The sequence below is a fragment of the Entelurus aequoreus genome, linkage group LG08, assembly GCF_033978785.1.
Source record: "Entelurus aequoreus isolate RoL-2023_Sb linkage group LG08, RoL_Eaeq_v1.1, whole genome shotgun sequence".
NCBI classification, from domain to species: Eukaryota; Metazoa; Chordata; class Actinopteri; order Syngnathiformes; family Syngnathidae; genus Entelurus; species Entelurus aequoreus.
In genome coordinates, this window is record NC_084738.1 from 60,405,377 (window position 1) to 60,420,500 (window position 15,124).

Consider the following 15,124-nt stretch of genomic DNA (forward strand, 5'->3'; position numbering starts at 1 on the left):
ACACAAATCACGGCACAGACACAACATGTGCGCTCTATTGCATCGGCTGTGCGGAAACTATGTTGTCTATTTAAAGTTTCATGCCTTCCAGATTTGACCATGTTTTTATCAGTTACTCTCATTAAACAATTACTCAAATAGAAGAATATAACTTTGTATGTGACACTCGTTAAGTGTTAGCATGTCATTTTTTTGATTGATTGAGACTTTTATTAGTAGATTGCACAGTATAGTAATCGATTTATCTTTGATTAGTTTGTTTTAAATAATCGAGTAACTGGATACAACATAGTCACGCTCATTGCAAATAAACAACTATTTTTCTGCCTGCTTTCTAATAAATCATCAACACTGAAATTGCACATTGAACATGTGTGCATGTTTATAAATAATAACAAACTGCTGTTTGCCACCACACAAATCACGGCACAGACACAACATGTGCGCTCTATTGCATCGGCTGTGCGGAAACTATGTTGTCTATTTAAAGTTTCATGCCTTCCAGATTTGACCATGTTTTTATCTGTTACTCTCATTAAACAATTACTCAAATAGAAGAATATAACTTTGTATGTGACACTCGTTAACTGTTAGCATGTCATTTTTTTGATTGATTGAGACTTTTATTAGTAGATTGCACAGTACAGTACATATTCCGTACAATTGACCATTAAATGGTAACACCCGAATAAGTTTTTCAACTTGTTTAAGTCGGGGTCCACGTTAATCAATTCATGGTACAAATATATACTGTCAGCATAATACAGTCATCACACAAGTTAATCATCATCAGAGTATATACATTGAATTATTTACATTATTTACAATCCGGGGGGTGGGATGTGGAGGGGAGCTAACAATAGCATGCTAATTTTTTCAGCTAGCATGTGTCCCATACTGACTCTATAGTGTATGGCTGCAGAATTTGAGAGAAAAGTGTAAAATTACCTGAAAAAGTTAGCATGCTAATGTTAGCATACTAGAATATTAATTGATCAATCACTACTTTATCTATCATTTAGTCTCTGTCGTGTGCAGGGAGATCAAATTAACCTTCATTCTGGCGATGTGCGTCCAGATTTGACCATGTTTTTATCAGTTACTCTCATTAAGTGATTACTCGAAGCAACAGAGTATAACTTGGTATGTGACACTTGTTAACTGTTAGCACGCACGCTAACAATAGCATGCTAAGTTTTTCAGCTGGCATGAGTCACATACTGACTATGGTGTATGGCTGCAGAATTTGAGAGAAAAGTGTAAAATTAGCTGAAAAAGTTAGCATGCTAATGTTAGCGTACTAGAATATTAATTGATTAATCACTACTTTATCTGTCATTTAGTCTCTGCAGGGAGAACAAATTAACCTTCATTTTGACGACGTGACTGTTAGCTATCGTGGTAAGCCCGCCTGTTGGCCAAAGCAGGTGGTCCTGGGTGGCGTGGCTCAGATGGTAGAGCAGTCATCCAGCAACTTTGGGGTTTCTAGTTTTATTGAGGGGCCGTAGGCGCAAACTGGCAAGCCACGCTTCCGTCAGTCTGCCCCAGGGCAGCAGTGGCTACAAATGTATTAATATTTTCCAGACTATATATATATATATATATATATATATATATATATATATATATATATATATATATATATATATATATATATATATATATATATATATATATACAAGCCACAACCACTAAATTTTAGAATATTTTTTGTTTGCCATGCATTAGCCGCACCGGACTATAAGTCGCAGATATTCAAGTTGTGAAATGAATTATTTATGCAGAAACATTTTCTAAATGTTTATTGACATACCTTAATTGTTTACAAACGGCGTCTGTAACACGGCAGTAAAACGGCTGATCAAACAAAACAGAAGTCATCGTCATGGACCCACTAGCTGCGGAAGCTAGTCTCCAATCAGCTAAATAGACTCAATAACTCTACGGTGAATTTACGAAACTTAAAAAAAACCCCCAAAAAAGGCCTTTGTAAGGTAATAAAATGAACACAGACACTCGTCAACGTGTTAGCATATGTGCTAATGCTAACAACGCTAGCTTCATTACATTACAATAGCACGTACAATTATGCATGAAAACACTCCCAACAAACATCACACACGGGACGGTTTAGTAAGTAAGAAATGTTTTAGTTATATTGTAAAATTTACAAACGTTGCCTGGAGTGATGAACGAAGAATCCCTACGTGTAGGAACGCTATGGACGACAAAAATTATGCAATTGTAAGTTAATATGAACACAGACACTCGTCAACGTATTAGCATATGTGCTAATGCTAACAACGCTAACTTCATTACATTACGATAGCAAGTACAAATATGCATGAAAACACTCCCAACAAACATCACACGGGACGGTTTAGTAAGTAAGAATTGTTTTAGTTATATTGTAAAATTTACAAACGTTGTCTGGAGTGATGAACGAAGAATCCATACGCGTAGAAACGCTATGGACGGCTAGAAGACGGAACCACTTCTACAGCAGGAAACACTGTTGCCATTCACCCAGCAGCCCCTGCAGTGAACGAACTCGTCCTAAAAATGGCGCCGTAGCACAAGCAATAAATAAATGATAAATGGGTTGTACTTGTATAGTGCTTTTCTACCTTCAAGGTACTCAAAGCGCTTTGACAGTATTTCCACATTTGCCCATTCACACACACATTCACACACTGATGGAGGGAGCTGCCATGCAAGGCGCTAACCAGCAGCCATCAGAGGCAAAGGGTGAAGTGTCTTGCCCAAGGACACAACGGACGTGACTAGGAAGGTAGAAGGTGGGAATTGAACCCCAGTAACCAGCAACACTCCGATTGCTGGCACAGCCACTCTACCAACTTCGCCACGCCGTCATTTCAATGTATTTGAATGTGTTTTATGAAAACTATTTGCATCATGGCCATTAGCGAAAAATAAATATATAAATGGCCGCACCGTTTTATAAGCTGCAGGGTTTTAAGCATAGAGAAAAGCAGCGGGTTATAATCCGTAATAGACAGTAGGTGATGGGTTCTAAGGTCTTTGTGAAGAGTTTAGAGTGTCTAGAAAAAACGCTATATAAATCTAATCCATAATTATTATTACCAGGTACTAGAACTAGAGATGTCCGATAATGGCTTTTTTGCCGATATCCGATGTTCCGATATTGTCCAACTCCTAATTACCGATTCCGATATCTACCGATACATACAGTTGTGGAATTAACACATTATTATGCCTAATTTTGTTGTGATTCCCCGCTGGATGCATTAAACAATGTAACAAGGTTTTCCAAAATAAATCAACTCAAGTTATGGAGAAAAATGCCAACATGGCACTGCCATATTTATTATTGAAGTCACAAAGTGCATTTTTTTTTTTAACGTGCCTCAAAACAGCAGCTTGGAATTTGGGACATGCTCTTTCCTGAGAGAGCATGAGGAGGTTGAGGTGGGCGGGGTTGGGGGCGGGGGGCGCGGGCGGTGTTGAGGTGAGGGCAGGTTTAGGGGGTTAGCGGTGGGTGTATATTGTAGCGTCTCGGAAGAGTTAGTGATGCAAGGGGTTCTGGGTATTTGTTCTGTTGTGTTTATGTTGTGTTACGGTGCGGATGTTCTCCCAAAATGTGTTTGTCATTCTTGTTTGGTGTGGGTTCACAGTGTGGCGCATATTTGTAACAGTGTTAAAGTTGTTTATACGGCCACCCTCAGTGTGACCTGTATGGCTGTTGACCAAGTATGCGCTGCATTCACTTGTGTGTGTGAAAAGCCGTAGATATTATGTGATTGGACCGGCACGCAAAGGCAGTGCCTTTTAAGGTTTATTGGCGCTCTGTACTTCTCCCTACGTCCGTGTACACAGCGGCGTTTTAAAAAGTTATAAATTTGACTTTTTGAAACCGATACCTATAATTTCCGATATTACATTTATCGGCCGATAATATCGGCAGCCCGATATTATCGGACATCTCTAACTAGAACTATTTATTTATTAAATAGTTTATTGGTTGAACATATTTATCATTGCCGCAGTCTTTTAACATTATATTATACATGGCGAGGAATTACAAAAGAATACACACGCTCGACTCCGTAGTCTCCACTTTGTTGCAGCTGCCCTCTGTCTCACAGGATTTTCCCCATTCTTAGCTCAGTGGCCTCGTGGTTAGAGTGTCCGCCCTGAGATCGGTAGGTCGTGAGTTCAAACCCCCGGTCGAGTCGTACCAAAGACTATGAAAATGGGACCCATTACCTCCCTGCTTGGCACTCAGCATCAAGGGTTGGAATTGGGGGTTAAATCACCACATGGTTCCCGGGCGCGGCCACCGCTGCTGCTCACTGCTCCCCTGTGGGGATGGGTCAAATGCAGAGGATAATTTCACCACACCTAGTGCGTGTGTGACAATCATTGGCACTTTAACTTAATGTCTCGTACCCACTCACACATTTTGTGTAGCCTTGCTGTTTCTCATGGTAATATTTCAAAGAAAATGAGTCGGTGCCATGCAGTTAATTTTACGTACCGCTATGTTTCTAACGATTTATGCGCCCGCCATTAATCACCGCTCCTTCTCTCCCGCAGGATCAATTTGACAACTTGGAGAAGCATACGCAGTGGGGGATCGAGTTTCTGGAGAGGTACACAAAGTTCGTCAAGGAGAGGTCGGAGATAGAAACCAACTATGCAAAACAAATTAGGTGAGTGCTTGAACCGGGCAGCCTCTCTATGCAGGGTGACTTTCCTGGTGCGCGAATCTCCCGCGGCTCGGTTCCGAGTTGACCCTGACCCGTGACCCTCTGACCTGCAAGTGCAGAGTGAAACCACGGCTATAGTGGTGCAGGATCAGTCGTCTCTCCACCTCCCCTTGTTGCTGACTTCTGCTTCAGGCATGAGGAAGTCTGCGTGTGCGGTAGTGTGTGCGTTAGGGGGGAGGAGCTTGTGTTTCCATAGCAACATGTAGGTATCAGCATTGTGTACCCCTGGTCTGACCCAGATTTGTGCTCCTCCAACCACAAGTGGCCATTTCCAACGAGCGCATGAGCAGCCTTCCTAAGGCATGCTAACACAGTGAGAGAGATTACCCCCAACCCCCCACCCCCTTCCTCCATTAGTCATCTTTAAAGAGGCCTGGCAATATGGTTAATGCTCTAAGTATGGACTCTCAGCCCCCCCAATGCTATTTTGACTAGCCAATACCAATGCTGCATTGCCATAGCAACACCGCTTTGGCAAATCCCAGCAGGCGTGTCCTCCTTTTTTTTCTTTAGATTCAAATCAGTGTGCGATAATAGGACTAGTCTGTGTTTACATGCATTCCCTAGTATTCAACTAGAAGGAAAAGACAACTACTACTAACACGATAGCAATACGACTCTTGTAAAAGTCATCTTTGGACATTTTTAAATGCACAGCATTCACCATTGCAAGCATACTAGCCACACGCGTCCACTAATCCACAAATAATCCTCTTCCAATGGCAATGATGTAAACATGCACAATGCTTCTAGTCTGGTCCAGGCGGGGTGATGCATTCGGGCCCCCCAAATTGCAGTTGGACACGATCCATGTCACAGTAGCTCACGGGTGTCTAAAGCTTTTTCACTGAGGGTTGCACACTGAAAAATTAAAGCATGCGGGGGCGATTTTGATATATTTAATTTTCAACCCCAATACAATATTTACATTTGTTTTAACCTTTACGGTGCCACGCAGGACCCGGAAAGGTCTCAGTCATTAAAAAAAGTTAAAAATACTGTAAATCATATATTATTTTTGTTATTATTCAACACTCAAAATCAGAAATGTAATAATGTTTTCTTTGTAATGTTTAATTCCCTTCTTGTCAATGAAAACCCTGTTTTTTTATATGGCAAACACACACGTGATATTTTCCTCCCCAAAAATTCCAAGTAAAATATTTGATGTGAAGTAATTGGAACCTTAACTAGGTCAATAATTCAAAACACCATTGATTTTAAGTCAGTCTTTTTTTTTCAAGCAACGACAATAACAAATCTCACAAAAAATAACGGGGTGAGAATTTTTTTATTTTACTTTTAACACTTAAGTCTCTAAATCCACTTCAGAACTATTGATCGTTATAGATTTAAATTTTTTGTGAATTTTTCATTTGTGTTTATGTGAAGTTATTGGAACCTTGAATAAAAACATACATTTGTATTCATTTTTAGTACAGATGTCCGATAATGGCTTTTTTGCCGATATCCGATATTCCGATATTGTCCAACTCTTAATTACTGATTCCGACATCAACCGATACCGATATATACAGTCGTGGAATTAACACATTATTATGCCTAATTTTGTTGTGATGCCCCGCTGGATGCATTAAACAATGTAACAAGGTTTTCCAAAATAAATCAACTCAAGTTATGGGAAAAAATGCCAACATGGCACTGCCATATTTATCATTGAAGTCACAAAGTGCATTATTTTTTTTAACATGCCTCAAAACAGCAGCTTGGAATTTGGGACATGCTCTCCCTGAGAGAGCATGAGGAGGTTGAGGTGGGCGGGGTTGAGGTGGGGGTGTAGTGCTGCAAGGGGTTCTGGGTATTTGTTCTGTTGTGTTTATGTTGTGTTACGGTGCGGATGTTCTCCCGAAATGTGTTTGTCATTCTTGTTTGGTGTGGGTTCACAGTGTGGCGCATATTTGTAACAGTGTTAAAGTTGTTTATACGGCTACCCTCAGTGTGACCTATATGGCTAATGCAGGGGTCGGCAACCCGCGGCTCCGGAGCCGCATGCGGCTCCTTGACCACTCTGATGCGGCTCAGCTACATACATGCCGACCCCCCGATTTTCCCAGGAGATTTATGGATCTCAGTGTCCCTCATAGATTACTCCCAGGGAAAAAATAATCCTATTTATACTCTAATTACTAAATAAAGGGCGTGCCCTAATTGCACTGCAGTAATTGTCCTCTATAGCATTTACATACAGCGTGCCAGTCCAGCCACATGTTGCATGTTGTTATCACTTGCACACACAGGAGACAGCAAAGCATACTTAGTCATCAGCCACACAGCTTACACTGACGGTAGCCGTATCAAACAACTTTAACATTGTTACGTTACAAATATGCGCCACACTGTGAACCCACACCAAAAAAGAATGAAAAACAAATTTCTGGAGAACATCCCACCGTAACACAACATAAACACAACACAACCATTACCCAGAATCCCATGCAGCCCTAACTCTTCCGGTCTACATTATACACCCCCGCTACCACCAAATCCCCCCACACATCAAACCCCCCCCCTCTCCGTGCATTGGTTGAGCGGAAGAGTTAGGGCTGCATGGGATTCTGGGTATTGGTACCGTCAGTGTAAGATGTGTGGCTGCTGAGTTAGTACGCCTTGCTGTCACTTACGTGAGCAAGCTGAAATTGCATTCTACGTGTGGTCGAACAGGTACACTGTTAGGGCAGACTGTAGAGGGCGCCAAATGCAGTGTCATCACGCTCTGATATTCGGGAGTCTCCCGGGAAAAATGAGAGGGTTGGCAAGTATGACGCTATCAAGCGCCATTCATTCAAAACTTGCGGGCTGCACTAACATCAAATTTCCACATTAAAGTGCGTGCCGGTGCGTGTGTCGGAGACCCCTAGTTAACATAGCACAAAGCGTTTAAGCTTTGTATGCGGTGTTTTTCATTTTAAATTTAAAAATTTTTTTTGTGGCTCCCATTACTTTTTTTAATTTGTGAAACTTGCCAAAATGGCTCTTTGAGTGGTAAAGGTTGCCGACCCCTGGGCTAATGCCTTGCATTCACTTGTGTGTGTGAAAAGCCGTAGATATTATGTGATTGGGCCGGCACGCAAAGGCAGTGCCTTTAAGGTTTATTGGCGCTCTGTACTTCTCCCTACGTCCGTGTACCACTCCGTACAGCGGCGTTTTGAATAGTCATAAATTTTACTTTTTGAAACCGATAGCGATAATTTCCGATATCACATTTTAAAGCATTTATCGGCCAATAATATCGGCAGTCCGATATTATCGGACATCTCTAATGTTTAGCCTTAAAGAAAAAAAAATAGCCTGCATGGGTGAACATTGCCACTTTTTCACGTTACATTTCACCTCTTTTGCTCATTTATTAAAACATTTTTTAAATCATATTTTTTAGAATGGGCAGCACTTTGGACACCCCTGCAGTAGCTATATCAATTTTCTACCAGAAGACACTAGGATATGGTGGAAATTGCAAGGGAATTTGCAGCAACAATGCTTTTTTTTTAATCCTCAATGCTTTACCTAAAAAAAAAATCTATATGTACAGTATTTCTGTGAATGGACCAACACTGTCGGTCTACTGTAGCGTGAGTGACTGGACAACGACTTGTGCTATAATTAGAGGATGACTCGGGGAGAGCGACACTAGTTTATCTGCCTAGCAACAGTGCACACACCAGCAGGGAATGGAGGCGTCGGGGATGAGCGCAGATTAAGCTGGATGGAGTGCAGACGCATGTTACATGGATTTCCCCCCCGTGTCTCGTGTATTATTGAATATTAATGCTTGTGTCTCGTTTTTGGCACATTGAATTATCCCTCTAAATTCTGCAGTTATATGTTTGTTGATTTAGTTATTGACAACGGGTCTTTGTGATTCTCTACACATTTTATGTGTTGACGACAGAGCAGCCATGAAAGACAGCATCCCTTCTCTCACCCGACGTCTGCTGACAAAAGGCCATGTTAGAAAAAGCCTGCTTGTTTCTGGTGACTGGTTCTGCGTTTAACCCCCGGGGATGTGGCCGGGTGGGGCATAATTTATGACCCGACGAGGAGAAGGATGGAGATGTCGTAGCCGGAACAGAAAGTATTCAGCGGAAATGACTGGCGTGGAGCTCTGGCAGGTCCACAAGGGGCTGTGTCGAGACAACGATAATGGCAATGGTGGAGCAGCCATCTTCATTCATCAGCGCTATCCTTTGTCCTTGCAGGAATTTATCAAAGAAGTACCAACCCAAGAAGAACTCTCGAGAAGAGGAAGAAAGCAAGTAAGTCGCAACACTTTTAACTTCTCAATGTTTGTGGCGGTTTGCAGATTAAATATGCTGCATATCCTGGCAAGTATTTTCTACAGGACATCGACTATGTTATTTGTTTTAGAAGTAGAGATTGAGGAAAGGGACAAGCGGTAGGAAATGGATGGATGGATGGATGGTTTTGAGCAACGAACTAACCTGGTAGTAGTTTCCGTTTTGTTTGGTGACTAAAAGCCTGTAAGTAGTAATGCATTAGTTGTCCCTCTGTTCCGTTTAAATCTCATCTGTTAAAAACGTTGGTAAAAGTTTAGAACAATCGCGATGCTAATTTTCGTTAGCCTGTCAGTGGGCTCGTCCATTGTATGTTAGCATTCAGCTAGCAGCATACGAGCCAACCTGCTTTTGTGTCAAAGTGTATAATTAGCTAAAAAGTTAGCATGCTAATGTTAGCATACTAGAATATTAATTGATTAATCACTTTATCTGGGGACGCCGCAGTTGGGAGAGTGGCCGTGCCAGCAACCTGAGGGTTCCTGGTTCAATCCCCACCTTCTACCAACCTCGTCACGTCTGTTGTGTCCTTGAGCAAGACACTTCACCCTTGCTCCTGATGGGTCGTGGTTAGGGCGTTGCATGGCAGCTCCCGCCATCAGTGTGTGAACGTGTGTGTGAATGGGTGAATGTGGAAATAGTGTCAAAGCGCTTTGAGTACCTTGAAGGTAGAAAAGCGCTATACAAGTATAACCCATTTACCATTTATCTGTCATTTAGTCTCTGTCGTGTGCAGGGAGAACAAATGAACCTTCATTCTGATGATGTGACTGTTAGCTATTATGGTAAGCCCCCGTCTGTTGGCCAAAGCAGGTGGTACTGGGTGGCGTGGCTCAGACGGTAGAGCAGTCGTCCAGCAACTTTCGGGTTTCTAAGTCGCGGATATTCACGTTCTGAAATTAATTATTTATGCAGAAACATTTTCTAAATGTTTATTGACATACCTTAATTGTTTACAAACGGCGTCTGTAACACGGCAGTAAAACGGCTGATCAAACAAAACAGAAGTCATCGTCATGGACCCACTAGCTGCGGAAGCTAGCTCTCCAATCAGCTAAACAGATTCAATAACTCCACGGTGACGTCTTGGAGAATTTACGAAACTTAAAAAATAATGCCATTGTAAGGTAATATGAACACAGACACTCGTAAACGTGTTAGCATATGTGCTAATGCTAACAACGCTAGCTTCATTACATTACGATAGCACATACAATTATGCATGAAAACACTCCCAACAAACATCACACACGGGCCGGTTTAGTAAGTAAGAATTGTTTTAGTTATATTGTAAAATTTACAAACGTTGTCTGGGGTGATGGACGAAGAATCCATACATGTAGGAACGCTATGGACGACAAAAATTCTGCAATTGTAAGTTAATAATATAAACACAGACACTCGTCAACGTGTTAGCATATGTGCTAGTGCCTTTAAATATATGTATAACATTGTTTAGCCGTTAAAAAAAAAGTATATTATACAAAGTAAGAATGTAACGTTATAACAATTTTATATCACCGTTATGGTGACCAAAATTATCACTCTAATCATTATCAGGGTATTCTTGTGCTGAAATCTTGTCACCAAGTTATTTTTTTAGTAACTATAATACACAAACACACTGTTAAAAAGTCAGTGTTTTGCATGTTTTGTGTTTCTTATGCTTCACTGACAGTGTTTTAGTTTTAAATCTGTTTTATGGCTAAGATTTAATTGTTTAAAATATAAGTTTTTACTGTAGCAATTTAAGATTAAAAATTTTAAAAGTGCCTAATAAAATCTATTATTATTATTCATATCTGGTGAGCGCTGTGGTGTCCTACTCTGTGCAGCGGTCCTTGAACGTATTGTAAAAACAACTCTGAACAGAACCATCAATCTGACTTTAAAGAGCATAGCTTGTAGGTTACCTTGGTTGCTTGGACTATAATGTGTTTATATATGTTTACATTGTGGTATGTCACTTCCTAATGGGGGGAAAAACGTCAGTGTCTTTTGTTTTTATGTTAGCATTTAAGCCAACGAGGTGGTGCCAGTCAGTTCGCGGTTTTAGCAAAGTGCAGTTAGCAATCACAATTTTTCAATAATTTAGATTTAAAACACTAATACTAACAGTTAGACCCTTTACTGCGGTTATCATTGTTACGGTTTATCGTTACATCCCTTGTACGGTGACTTGACACTTCCAAAGCACACCCCCACCGCCACAAATAGATTGCCAATCTGTGGGAAACACAGTCAACATGTTACTTCCTGAATGGAATGACAATTTTCCCTGACCTGTAGCCTCATGTTCCGCCAGGTACACGTTCTGCCGAGCCTTCCTGACGACGCTCAACGAACTCAACGACTATGCGGGGCAACACGAGGTGATTGCAGAGAACTTAACGTCGCAGATCATCGCTGAGCTGTCGCGCTACCTGCAGGATCTCAAAACGGAGAGGAAATCGGTAAGAAAAAGGCTCTTTGCAACTGAAAAGGGATGCAAACTGTCATGCTGGTTGTTTAGTTAGATGAAAATGGATCCTAAAAATATTTTAAAACGCATCTTTAAAGTCAAAGCAGTTGCTGCATTGCCTATGACTATTGTTTCTTTCAACACATGTAAACCGTATTTTCCGGACCATAAGGCACACTGCCGATGAATGGTCTATTTTCAATCTTTTTTCATATTATTCATATTCATATTATTTCAGATTATAGGGCGCATTAAAGGAGTCATATTATATATATATTTTTTTCTAAATGGAAAACACTTCCTTGTGGTCTACATAACATGTAATGGTGGTTCTTTGGTCAAAATGTTGCATAGATTATGTTTTACAGATCATTTTCAAGCCACTTTCTGACAGTCGCTTCTGGATGCGCCGTTTTGTGGCTCACCTTCGGCAGCGTCTTCTCCCCGTCATTTTTGTTGTAGCGGTGTAGCGTGCAAGGACGGGAGTGGAAGAAGTGTCAAAATATGGCACTAACTGTTTTAATGACATTCACACTTTACTTCAATCAATAACGGAGCAGCATCTCCTCATCCGGAAACAACAAGGTGTCCTGTGAAAAACTGTCCGACCGGAACTCTAATAACTAAAGTTCTTTGGGTGAATAATTAAACTCACTACACTGGTATGTTTTAGCGCTTTCATGGCAAGTTTACTGACAGATATAAGTAAGAACTTTACACTACTTTATATTAGAAATGGCAACAGCGGAGGATGAATGTCCCATAACAAAAAGATAGAAAAAAAGAAGAAGCTTATCGACTACGGTGTCGGCACGGACTACAAAGGCGGACCCGCACAATTTTTCAGGATTTATGCAGATCCCAAATACAGATCAGCAGGTACCAGAAGGTAAGAAAAATTGCCTTTGCATAATATTGCGAAACAAAACGCCAGATAATGTCTTACCTTATACACACACCATAATAATACTCGTATGTTTAATCATCAAGCGGTGCGTCTTCATAGCTTACCAAAGTCGAACTAAAACATTTTGATAGATTTTTGAGCGCCGTGTGTAATGTTCTATATTTTCAATGGAACATATAAAATGTTGGTGTTGTTTACCTGAGTCATATTGCCATCATAGTGCCGTCTACACGTATCTCATCTGTTTGACTGCCATCTACTGGTCACACTTATCATTACACCATGTACCAAATAAAATTGCTTCGAGGTCGGTAAGCAGAAAATTGTCAGCGTAATTTATTGTAAAAAAATTCAGCTTACAAAATTCAAATGCAAAAAATTCAGTTACATAAATTCAGTGTCAAAAAGAAGCTTTCGTAATAACGACACAAATTAGCCTCCATATTGACCGACCAATGCAAAAGTGCCAGAAAAAAACTACACTTCCAAGATTTTTGTTTGAAACCGGCAGACATCACGGCATTATTGTGTTGATTTTGAAGTATCTACAATGCCGTTACATCCCCATTGTGCTCAGACTGTTTTGTGAGATATTCCTGTTTTGCTCTTGACTGCCGGATGTGGATTTTAAAAGCCCACACGGAATTAAGAAGCCCCAATTTATGAGCATGCTCTCGTCACCCTGCGCTGAGGTCATTCTTGAGTAAATATAGCTTCACCCGGAGGCTTGCCAGAAGAGCAGAACGTGCCTGGCTTGAGTCTCTCTTGAGCTATTTTAATCTGAATTCGACAAAAATGGTGCTCTATATACATTATTCAAACATTTGACAGAGGCCGCATGATTCATAAATCACAGCTCGATGCTCTTTAAGTCCAAAAAGAGCTGCAGAAGAGAAATCAACCCAGCTGGATAATGTACTTTCTAAAAAAAAAAAAAAAAAACTGTCATGGACTCTCGTGTCACGGGAAGCTCCAGCTGAGGGAACTGGAGTGGAAAACCAAAACCAGAGGGCTTCAAAGCACAGTGACCCTTTTTTTTTTTTTTAGTGTATGTTCACTGTTGACATCAGTGTTGCCCGGGGTCACCACCAGCGATCAGTCTCGATTTGACGCTCTGTTCCCGTTGCACTGGTCCCATGGCAGGGCGAGGGGGTCTAACAAGCCTTTGTGAATTGGACAAAACGATCGGCCCCCGCATTTGATCTGGAACATTCTCTGCATAATCATCACACTCCTAAGGGGAGGCAGGCTTGGCAATTTGACCTTGCGTGGATGTGTTTGCACCTCACGATTCGAGTCCGATTCTCTGGGTGACGACTCGATTCAGAAGCGATTCTCATAATATATAATTTGGTTTCTAAATTATATTAAAACCTTTCAAAACATGTTAAAAAGCTCCTCTTGGCTGCTGACGTACGACTACGCCTCAAAACATTGTTTTAAAATATTAAATATTATTTAATAATTTTATTGACAAGCATCACAGAATGTTATTCAGCGACCCCAACTCCAATCCAATCTCAGCTTTAAAATACTTAGGACTAGTGTTGTCCTGATACCAATATTTTGGTACCGGTACCAAAATGATTTAGATACTTTTCGGTACTTTTTTAAATTAAGGGTACCACAAAAAATTGCATTATTGGCTTTATTTTAAGAAAAAATCTTAGGGTACATTAAACATATGTTTCTTATTGCAAGTTTTCCCTTGAATAAAATAGTGAACATACAAGACAACTTGTCTTTTAGTAGTAAGTAAGCAAACAAAGGCTCCTAATTTACTCTGCTGACATATGCAGTAACATATTGTGTCATTTTCCATTCTATTATTTTGTCAACATTATTAAGGACAAGTGGTAGAAAATTAATTATTAATCTACTTGTTAATTTACTGTTAATATCTGATTACTTTCTCTTTTAACATGTTCTATCTACAAATCACTTATTCTTCTCTTGTTTGATACTTTACATTAGTTTTGGATGATACCACAAATTTGGGTATCAATCCGTTACCAAGTCGTTACAGGATCATACATTGGTCATATTCAAAGTCCTCATGTGTCCAGGGACATATTTCCTGAGGTTATAAATAAAATATACATTTAAAAAAAACTAAAGAAGATGTGATGCCAAAAAATATAGATGTAATCATAGTAGTATTGACTAAATATGCTACTGTACTTAGTATCATTACAGTGGATGTTAGGTTTAGATCCACCAATAGCGTGGCAGACCGGTACTTGTCAGAGGCGGTATAGTACCGAATATCATTTATTAGTATCGCGGTACTATATTAATACTGGTATACCGTACAACCCTACTTCGGATAGACATTTACGAAGCAAATGCAAAATATTAAAATATTTAAAAAAAAAACGAAACTGAAAAATGTATAAAAACAACTGAATTATTAATGATAATAATATAAATAATATAAATAATAGTTAAATGTTTTAATTAAAAATGGTATTTAAAAAAAAAAAGAAAAAATATAATTTTTTTGATTGATTCTTGAAAATTATTAATACATTTTTTGGCTCTGAATCGATTTTTTGAGCACACCTACTTTGATGAGAACCTGACTCCATAGCCTTCAAACACCTTTGGGATGGGGATCCAGACCCTCCAAAGCACGACAAAAAAAAGTCCAACTCAAGACACTTCACACAGCTCCACAGTCCACACACATTAA

The 15,124-nt window shown here is 40.0% G+C and overlaps 1 protein-coding gene across 26 annotated transcripts in view; it reads left to right on the forward strand.

Annotated features, from left to right (window-relative positions):
- The window catches only part of LOC133656125 (formin-binding protein 1), a 151,914-nt gene that overhangs the window by 38,831 nt on the left and 97,959 nt on the right, over positions 1 to 15,124 (forward strand). For all 26 annotated transcript variants that reach the window (XM_062056986.1, XM_062056982.1, XM_062056991.1 and 23 more), the window contains exons 2-4: positions 4,579 to 4,694; positions 8,969 to 9,025; positions 11,370 to 11,517. In XM_062056986.1, the coding sequence (XP_061912970.1) occupies positions 4,579 to 4,694; positions 8,969 to 9,025; positions 11,370 to 11,517 (321 nt within the window). The remainder of the gene's footprint in view (positions 1 to 4,578; positions 4,695 to 8,968; positions 9,026 to 11,369; positions 11,518 to 15,124) is intronic.